General features: G+C 40.7%; 2 protein-coding genes across 5 annotated transcripts; one reads left to right on the top strand and one right to left on the bottom strand.

The window, feature by feature from the left end:
* The first annotated feature begins 797 nt into the window (after window positions 1-797).
* Window positions 798-3325, top strand: LOC121195861 (matrix metalloproteinase-19-like). The gene is made up of 9 exons (XM_041059555.1): window positions 798-914; window positions 1143-1231; window positions 1363-1493; window positions 1595-1807; window positions 1900-2145; window positions 2231-2329; window positions 2454-2618; window positions 2785-2912; window positions 2997-3325. Exons 1-9 carry the CDS (start codon window positions 798-800, stop codon window positions 3234-3236), a joined length of 1428 nt encoding a protein of 475 aa, XP_040915489.1. The 3' UTR covers window positions 3237-3325.
* Window positions 3326-4373: 1048 nt separating this feature from the next.
* On the bottom strand, window positions 4374-9428 carry LOC121187212 (transmembrane protein 198-like). 4 transcript variants are annotated; one of them, XM_041046385.1, is made up of 5 exons: window positions 9262-9428; window positions 7687-7998; window positions 5780-6355; window positions 5510-5637; window positions 4374-5031 (listed from the first exon to the last, which is right to left on the bottom strand). In XM_041046385.1, the coding sequence occupies exons 2-5, from the start codon at window positions 7838-7840 to the stop codon at window positions 4882-4884; spliced, it is 1008 nt and encodes a 335-aa protein (XP_040902319.1). In that variant the 5' UTR covers window positions 7841-7998; window positions 9262-9428; the 3' UTR covers window positions 4374-4881. The 4 variants fall into 4 exon arrangements, with proteins under 4 accessions (XP_040902319.1, XP_040902311.1, XP_040902336.1 ...); XM_041046377.1 differs by having other exon boundaries at window positions 7687-7938; XM_041046393.1 differs by having other exon boundaries at window positions 4912-5031; window positions 5479-5637; window positions 7687-7938.
* Window positions 9429-10233: the final 805 nt, after the last annotated feature.

The following is a 10233-nucleotide window of genomic DNA, read 5'->3' as shown; positions in this document are numbered from 1 at the left end:
GTTAAAGCAGAAAAGGAGGCGTGCTCTGTCTCCATTCAGAGGACAATTTGAAGCAATGGTTACATGGGGGCGTCATTGTTTCCCCTTGAATGGGATTCTACATTGAGAACAATATAATTAACTGTTGTCTCATGGAGGAAGTGTGGTTAGTTGTTTTCTTCACAGAGCTGCAAACATCAAGCAAAGAATGTTCAGATTTATGTGGAACATGTTTCACAAACATAAATCGGAGCAACAGCAGCAGTATTTCTGGCACATCTGTCATACGTCTGGAAAATAATTCAGTCACAGAGTATTTCAGCTTAATTAAATATCAAGAAAGGGTTTTTTTCACCACGTTGACATAAGTCATCACCTTTAATAGATGGTGGGCAGCTAATCGTCTTTTTAACAGGTTTAATCCTACATTTATTTGCTTCCTTTGACGTAAACAACATCGCTCGGAAGTTATTCTTACACAATTGGAGACAAATGGTGTAAGGAGGCGTGATCGTGCTGTTAGTGTCTGAAATATGTATTGGTTTTTGTCGTCCACGCATTCCTTGTAAAGGTTTATTATGTGGTTTTGAGGCAGGTCCTGAACAGACACTTGATGGTATAAAAACTGACTCTCTGAACTAAGACACCAGCTTCAGCTGTGATTTCAGGGACCTCAGGACTATTACACAGAATATGGACTCACCTGGCGAAACCGCAGTCTTCAGTGATGCTTAGAAAGATTCAGATCTTATTTATCCGTTGAACAGGTCAACTTGCCGCGTTGGATCCAGTTGGGAACATTTTTTAATTTCTCAGAAATGACCAAAGAGCCAAACTGGAAAATGGGATCTCGACTGGAGTTAGTGGTGCTTCTTGTTTTGATGACAACAGCTTCATCTGCTGCCCTGAGCAGAGAGGAATTTACAGAAGCAGTGGTAAGACAATGCAGAACTGGAGATACTGAAACATCATTTAAATTATTTTTCATCAAATAAAGCAAAAATTAGCTCCACAACCAATTACAACATTTAAGCACTGGTTTTAATGTAAATGCATCAATAATAATGATCCAGTAATATAATTATATTACACTGACATATGCTATTGTGTAAAATGAGCCCTTTACTCAAGTACATCTTGTTGCCAATACTTACTCTCTTCAGGCGTATTTAAGGAGGTATGGTTATCTGCACATCCCACTGGACAGTAAAGGCCAAAACCATCCACCTGAGGCGATAGCTGAAGCTGTGAGGTGTCCGTATTTCATCCATTTTCTAATCTGCAAAAGTAGATCATCATGTTTATGCCTGTTTTTGCCTTTACCCCAGGTCTGTTTGCTAATTTGAGTCAGTAGAAACATCATAAATTTCCTTTGTATATCAGAATCTTTCAGAAAGTGACAAACCTGCAAATAACAGGAAAAATAGATTCAGCCACGCTGGCAATGATGAACAAACCTCGCTGTGGTCTAGAGGATTCTTTCAACAACAAATCTCTCAAATATCGAGTCATGGGTGAGTAACACACATATTCAGATCACACATTCGGATTCTTGATTAAGTGCATAAAATATGTGAAAAAAAAAAAGTAACTCAAATGTTTCCTAACTGAATAGGTTACTGGCGTAAGAAGATGCTGACCTACCGCATCTATAATTACACTCCTGACCTGGGTCAGGGAAAGACCCGTCTGGCCATCCAGAACGCGTTTAAGTACTGGAGTGACGTGTCCCCTCTAAGGTTCAGGGAGTTGCACGGGGGAAGAGCAGACATCAAAATCTCCTTTCACAGAAAGGATAAGACATGTCCTGTTCCTTTTGATGGCCGAGGTAGGAGCAATTTTCTTAATGTGAAAACACTTCAGACAACAGCAGGAGTGAATGAGATGTTCTGGTATTTGAGTTCTTGATTTATCTCTTAGGGCATGTCTTGGCCCACGCTGATGCCCCTGAGTCGGGCATTGTGCACTTTGACGAAGATGAACTGTGGACAGAGGGGAAGAGCCAAGGCTCCAACCTGAGGATTGTTGCAGCTCATGAGATTGGTCACGCTCTCGGCCTGGGCCACTCACAATACTACAGTGCTCTCATGGGACCTGTGTACAACGGATACCGCACAGACTTCAAGCTGCATCCAGACGACATACGAGGGATTCAGGCTTTATACGGTAATGTCGGATTACACTGCATTACACAGATGTGTTTGCTCTTTGAAGAACAAGTTGTGGAATGTGCCATGTTGTCCTTTTTCAGGAAAGCTGGAGAATATTCTTCCTTCCAGAAATCCAAGTCGGTCAGTACCAGGAGTTGTTGCAGATCCTTGCAAGGCCACGCTGGATGCAGTTATGTTGGGTATAGGGATTCTGAAGAAAACAGAAAGAAAACATGCTTCTGTATTTTGCTACTTGTTTGGTAATTTCCCCTTACAAGGAAACGTGTCTACAGATCTTCTTTCTCCTGCATTGTGTCCATGTAGGTCCTTTGCATAAGACGTATGCTTTCAGTGGTCAGTATGTGTGGACATTGTCCAGCTCAGGCTACAACTCCCCCATCCTGATCTCTGCACTGTGGAAGGAGCTGCCAGGAAGCCTCAACGCGGCTGTTCACTCTCAGCGGACCGGCAAGTCCTATTTTCTGAAAGGTGGATTCATTTCGTAGTTTCAAAATTTCTCACGGGGGCATGATGTATAACGCTAACGGGATCTGAAAATTTAAGAAATCAGAGAAATCTCAGAAAATGTTATTGTGTTATGAAAGTGTTACTTCAGTTTTTACAGAACAACACTTTTCTAAATGTCCTTTCACAGAGGACAAAGTTTGGAGATACACAGGATTCAAACTTGACCATGGCTTTCCCAAACGCTTGGCCAATATCCCTGCAAACATCGACTCAGCCATGTACTTCAATAAGAATAAAAAACTGCTGTTTTTCAAAGTAAGTGCTAAAAATATCATTTGCTTCAAATTTATTCTGTGATATATGCTTTTTGTTAAATATCCAACATTCTTCTTATGTTAGGGTTCTGGATACTGGCAGTGGGATGAAATTGGTCCAACAGACTTCAGTTCATATCCAAAATCTATTGGGCAGCTCTTCCACGGGGCACCCAGCAATACTGATGCTGCATTAACATGGACAAACGGTTATATATACATGTTCAAAGGCACTCAGTACTGGCGTGTAAACCCAAACCACCAAGCAGTGGAGAAGGCCTATCCTCTAAACACCGCCACGCACTGGATGCATTGTGACGACTGAGCCACCAGAGGCCACCAGGGATTCAACACAAACCTCATCTTGCACTGATTCAGTATAATAACAGTGAGAGATGCTTATTTATTAGGAGCCTGACAAGTTCAATATACTGTATGAATTCCTTAGGTGAGAAATTAGAGGATTAGTATTATTATTATTGGTCCAAATCAGCATGAATTCAACAAAAGAATTAATAAAAAGACAAACTGAGGCTTTGTGTTGTGTGATTCAATAAGACTGGATGTTGATATCAACTGACTACACTGCCCTTCAGACACAGAGCAGTGACTACAGAAGCAGTGAAGCTGAGAAAAAAGGGTTTAAGTTTTCATGCTGGATGACAAACTGTAGAAATATCGTAATATTGTAAGACTGTGCTTTCATTTTACATGTTTGCACAACAGACAGCTCCCATCTTTGTGACTCTGAACCTACTCTGAAAAAATTTCACAGCTGTCAGGCCTTAAATAAACAAACGCTTGATCTGGAAAAAGACAATTAAAATATATTCATCTTTGTCTTGTTTTCAGAATTTCACTTGATACAGATCTTCCATCACTCCAGATTAAACAGAGATCAGTCAGTCAGAGGTACATCAGGACTGTTTTGTTGCCATATTTAAAAGTTATTATTAGTAATTTTTCCATCCTCAAATGTGTGGAATTCACTATCAGTGCACATTAGAGAACCCAGTGCTTACTGTTCTTCACTTTCAATAAGCAAACCTGAATATTTGGATATTAATTAATTTTTATTTATTTATTTATTTTTAATAGCGCAGCAGTATTTGTTTTATTCTAGTTTTTAGGCCAGGGACAATAAATGGAAATTTGGCCAGGCTAACTCTCACTAATACAGCCTGTTGTTTTCAAATAAACTAATTAAATAGAATAAAATGAATAAAAATGAGTACATGGATTTCTGTAAGCTTCAGCCTGAGCTGGTGTCTAAACAGCTGGAGAAAATGGAAACAACGGAATGGATGTGCAGGGACTTTGAATTAATACGCTTTCCCATTTACTGTTTTGCCCAAAACAGTGGCTGTTTTATACACAGCTTTGCTTTAACAGCCATTAACATAAGATAATACTAAATAAATAAATAAATAAATAAATACTCTCAAGCTGTGGTGTTTCTGTCAAATCAATGGTTTATTGGTTTATTGTCCAATGTTCCCAATTTTCCTGATGTATATCCTCAGTTTTATTGCATGTGCTGCTATGAATTCATTGCTTATAAACCACGATACTTGAACTTCAAAACTTCAACCCAAATTAATATAGAGACACATTTCAAGTCTACGTTTGTGTCCAATGGCATGAACAGTTTCCAGGGGAATGGGAGAGTATTTGGTTGTTGACTGTGTGGAATAAAACAGCACAACAGTGAAACACAAAGCATCTGTGAGATAAACCGTTGTGATCATGAGTTATTTTGTCTTGTCATCATTCAGAGGATGATCTCCAAGCATCTCAACTCACACAGTGTGCATGTTGATGATTAATTGAGAAAGCCGGTTAAAGTGGATTCACGGCAGCAGTCGAAATGGTGGAACTGTTTCGGTGGAAGTGAACGGTTTCAGAGTAATGAAATGGATTCCTTTTGTGTGTGTGTGTGTGGTTTACAAAACTTTCAGGCTGTGTCTCTTTCAGACGGTAAAAACAGGGGAGGCAGCAGTCAGAGGCACCATGGAGCCCGTCTCAAAGTCAAAGTCAATTAGAGTATGTGTGATAGTGCTGACGCTGCTGGTGGAGGAGCCTGTTCCCATCTGGCGCTCCTGAAGGCTCTGGAGATAACTCTGAAAGGCAAACAGGAGGAAGACACACTGTTAATGTCACTGCAATTTGCCAAAACGCCACTGTAATTTCACATGGTGAGCAGTGGTGTAAAGTAACTTTTACATCTACAATGTTTAGGATTCAAAGATTCAAAGCAAAACTTTTATCCTACTACATTTGTTTGAAAGCTTTAGTTACATGTTACTTTACAGATTCACAAGATTTTACATGCACAATATGATGGGTTTATAAAAAAAATTGTTATAGATTGTTATAGATGAAAGTCCCCACTAGCACATAAAATAGCTAACACTTTAATTACATTTTACTACTACAGTCTGAGTATTTCTTCTACCACTGATGATGAGGTTGTATCCAATGGTGTAGTCAATGAGAGTTGGAAACATTTATTACAAGGAGAGAATTTGCCACTCTGAAGAAATTAAAACTGAATGTAAAGCTCTTGCCGGACGACACGTTTTAATCTTAGCCACCGACCGGTGCCAGGACGTCTCCGGCGTAGCGTTTCAGGGGTGGAGGCCTGCGCTGACGGTGTGGTTGAGGTCTTCCCCTGGGCTCTCTGTACCTGTGCTTCTTGGCATGTTTCTTCTTTTTTTTGTGTGCAGCTGGGATGCATCCAAAGGGAAGGAGAAAAAAGGAAATCATGAGTATATAACATCACAGACGAAGGTTTTTAACTCTGCATATTTAACATGAAAACAGCCTGAACTTGAATGCATCTGTAAGTGCAGATGAAATTGAACTCACCTTCTCTGTGTGATACTCCTTTGGCAGTAAACCTCCACTGCACTAATATGCCTATGAAACTCAAAAGAGGGCAGATCCCAGTGATTGTCCAGTTAAACCAGCACAGTGGACGTGGGGCCACTTGACAAAGGATATCATACACCTGACCTGGCAAAACAAACGCCCCCATCAGGTAATCCATGCACAGCATCACAGCGATCGCTCCAAACACAGATGTGTAGACGATGCTGAACAGTTTCTGCCACTTTAGTGTGAAGACAGCAGTGATGATGCTGGCAGCCAGTACGGCACTGAGAGGCACCCACACGGGGGTAAGGCTGTGAAACTGTCTGATGACCACCAGGATGGCGAGGGAGAGCACGGTGCCCAGCTGTAAGCCGCTGAGCAGGAGTCCCATCGTTGACACCAGCAATGTCGTCAGCCCGCAGAGCACACCGAGGCCCAGGCCAATCCCCGCCTTGGTCTCCGTCCCCAGCTGGACGTTCAACTCAGGCTCCTTGTGGTTCAACAGGAGCATGGCTGCCGTGCCAAACATGAAGCCAGAAAAGAACATGACCATCTTGAAGCAGCGGTATCCTGGAAAGTCGGGGAAAATGTTCAGCTGCTCATCCATGTGCACAAATGCCAAAATGAACTGCAGTATTTCACAGACACTACAGATGCTAGAATGTGTGTTTTCCAGCATCATAGTATTACTTTTAGCATATAGTATTTTTTTAAACTTATGAGAGAGCAAAATATCCAAAGATTTGGTGACTTGAATAAACACGAACTTTGTAGCTGATACAGAAAAGAAAACTTCTGCAGTGAGGCACGATCACAATCATCATTTTGTCTTGTGTGACTGTCAGTCAGACTGTTGACTTCATCATCTCCATTTACAGTAACTAAATACCCAAACACTGAGGTAAAGTTGCATACCACTGCTGCAGTGCTTTAACTGCCGATCACGCTGGGTCACAGATCGCTGAAATTCATATTAGAAGCGAATTTGTTCCAGTATTCACGTCCAGCTCGAACATCTGTCACTAACATTTTTTATATGAGTAATAAAAGTACTCGCTCAAATGTAAAAGTCAGAACTCAGAGTTCACTCTCTCTGCTTTTTCTTCATCTTTTTGCTCAGAACAGCAAATTACATAAGGAAACACAACTCTGACAATACTTTCTTAACCTGCACCCCGGAAACTGCTGTTTGTCCGTCAAGTTATTCATTATTTAAATCCACAAATAGTGGCCTTACAGGCTACCTTAACCCTAGTTTACTCTGTCAGACTTACGGGGACACAGAGACATTTGGCGGTGTGTGTGTGTTTGCATAATGTCACATGTTTTAGGGAGCAGGTCCACAGGACACGCAGCTCGTAATCTCACTCACAGTCTATTTGTTGGATTTATGTACACATATTTTCTCAGTGAAAACACAGACAGAAATAATGTTGTGTCGAACTGTTTTGCTTTGTGGTTCTGTCGTTGGTAAATACTCAGCACAGCACACAACTCAACATACATCTCTACAAACTACAAACTGCTGTTACCTGGACCACAGAAGCTGTTAATAAAAATCACTGCCAAACTTCACATGAGCTTTTGTCAGGTTTAACACCATGACGCTAGTGAGATGTTAGTGAGTGCAACAGGTGGCACTTAATGTACACTGCCTCTGTCAGATTCAGATACAGGGCTACCCATCTGCCTCCTCCAGCTTTGGGCTTATCCACCCTAAACCCCTGGCAGCCCTCAGACACCTGCCACTGAGGGGTTTAAGCCACTGGGTGAGCTAATGAAGCAATGTGGAGAAGATGTGATGTTGAAATAGTGACTTTAAAAGAGGAGAACACTGCTTTAAAAACTACTGCCTCTGCCCTCACATTCCAAAGTTTAGCTCTGGTGTTGTGAATACGTACCGAAAAAGCAGTAGATGAAGCCGAGTGAAAAGCAAAGAGAGCAGACGATGCCTGGGATGAGTTCATACTTCATATCAATCTCAAGCGTGCAGATGTCCACTTTAGTTAAGCAGGCTTCTGGTTCCTCTCTAACATAGACCGAAGTGACTGCCATCTTGGAGGATTATTACTTCTACTGCTATGTCGTTGGTCTGGACACGAATCCGATTTGTTCATTGAAGGGCGGAAACTGCAACGTGGTGCATGTGGCATCCAGGGAAAGAGGAAACTCCTGAACGAAGAACTTGTACAAAACAACTTCCTGCTGTGCACCTGCAAAAAGTAAAGAGTGTTTCCAGCTCTGTAGCAATGCCAAACATGGATTCAGATCTAGTTTTTCCTGGCTGCTAACATGAGAGTTATGACCATCCTGGGAGGAAACACTGTCAGAGTATTACACAAATTTAATATGAAATATCATTCTGTATACACTTGGTTGGTGAATATTTGAGAGGATATAATTCTTTCCCATGTGCAAACATCTGTTCAGGAACCAGAGAGGGACACTGGGGATCCCCTCTGAGTTTCTCTTTCCTGATTCTTTTGTTTAAGAGCAGGATACAGAGGAAATGACCTGGTGGCTCAGTGCCACCGTCACACAGACATATTGTTCTGGGGATGTGGTTAGGTACTCTGTTTACTGAACAACATTACAAAAACAAACACCTCAACAACATTACAAGATATTCTAAAACCTAAAAACAAAAGTACAAAAGTATTAGTATTAAAATATACTTTAAGTGCCAAAAGTAAAAATAATACATTTTCAGAACTGCCAATTTCAGATGAATGCATGTAATATTTCTAGAATACGAGGATGATTATGATTATATGCATTTAGTGCACATGACTTTACTCTAATAGCTGGTGAAGCTGGAGGAAATTTTATTTACTTTGCATATCCCCTGAAATCACTTCTTTATTTCCTGTCTTTATTTTAAACCATAATTTTACATCATGTTTTATTTGTTGACTATATTTTGTATTATTAATCTGAACATGCAAAGAAACTGAAGTTGTCAAGTAAATGCAGTGCAGTAAAATGTAGAGTATTCTTCTGCATTTTCCTCTGCATGAATCATGTTTACACTCTCCTCTTATCTTGGCTCATACTACGACTGTCTAGCTCCAGCTACAGTGTGTGTTACTGTAAAGATCCTATAAGCTGTTCAGGCAGATACCACGGTCAGCAAATGGAATTAGAGGAGCTTTAGCAGGTGAGTGATCCTTCTGTCTGTTTGTGTCCACTCTGTGCCCTTTTGTAAAGGTGAGTGTAAAACACAAAAACACTCACACTTTCAATACTTTGAAATAAATAACGAACGCTGTGTGAAGGATGAAAAGTCACTGAATTAATTTCCTTTTTATTGGTTTATTGGAAATTTTGTCATGAAAAATTTGATTTCAGTCACTTTATTCTGCAATAAGTGACAGTATCATCATCAAAGAGTTTCTTAACAAAAGATGTACATGTCCAAAGATATTTCTATGAACAATAAAAATGTGAAATGAAGAAATAGTATTTGTATGGCCTACCTGGAGTGAGGCATGCCTCCACAAGGTGAATGTGAGTTTTATCAGAAGAAGAAAAGTGTCTTCATCATTGGTTTCAGTGAACCCAACAGGGACCGAGTTGTCTGGAGTTTGTCAGGAGCTTGTGAGCTGTGGGTGAGAGTCCGACACACTCATCTGTGCTCATGTGAACAGCTGACGCCTGACTCTGAGAGAGAGAGAGAGAGAGAGAGAGAGAGAGAGAGAGAGAGAGAGAGAGAGAGAGAGAGAGAGAGACCATCTGCCCCCGGGGACAGCATGACGCTGTTGCCAAGTTCGAGGCCGAGCCAGCTGAGAGTTCAGCTCTCACTACCCATGATGCCACTGGAGCCTTGACTTTATCACTTCAGAGGTTTATTTCACTCAGTGACTTTTTTGGTGAAGGTTAAAGTCAGCTCGAGGTAAAGGGATATTGCTTTGGATCCTGATTTGACCCCTGAAAAGTCTTCACTTCAGGGACTTTCCTGAAGAATCTCAGTCAATTCAGTCATTATTACCAGCTGCGACAGAGGGGGGTATTGTTGTGTGTGTGTGTGTGTGTGGACTTGTTTTACCATACTTGTGGGGTAGATCAACATAAAATTTTGTTGGTATAACTTTGGGGATCATCTGATTTTTCGTCCATTTATGACCAAATATCTGCAAAACTAATGACAAACTCCCTTCATTCATATAATGAGAGGTGCAAGTCTTAATATCTAAGCTAAGCTAACCCTCTCCTGGCTCCAGCTTCATATTTAACAAACAGAAGTGTATTGAGCTTCTCTTGTGACTTTCTACAAAGAAGTGATGAAGTGTATTTCTCAAAATGCAGAATTATTCCTTTAATGTCTTATTTGATAACTGTACACATTTTCATGCCTGGGAGGTGTACAGTAAATAATAATAATTTAAAAAATGATGATGTTCAATATCCAGAAATCAGATAACAGGTAGCACAAAGTCACAATCTGGCTG

The sequence above is a fragment of the Toxotes jaculatrix genome, chromosome 2 (assembly GCF_017976425.1).
Source record: "Toxotes jaculatrix isolate fToxJac2 chromosome 2, fToxJac2.pri, whole genome shotgun sequence".
Classification (NCBI taxonomy): domain Eukaryota; kingdom Metazoa; phylum Chordata; class Actinopteri; family Toxotidae; genus Toxotes; species Toxotes jaculatrix.
The sequence above is the reverse complement of the archived record's forward strand: the minus strand, read 5'-3'. Positions and strand labels throughout refer to the sequence as shown.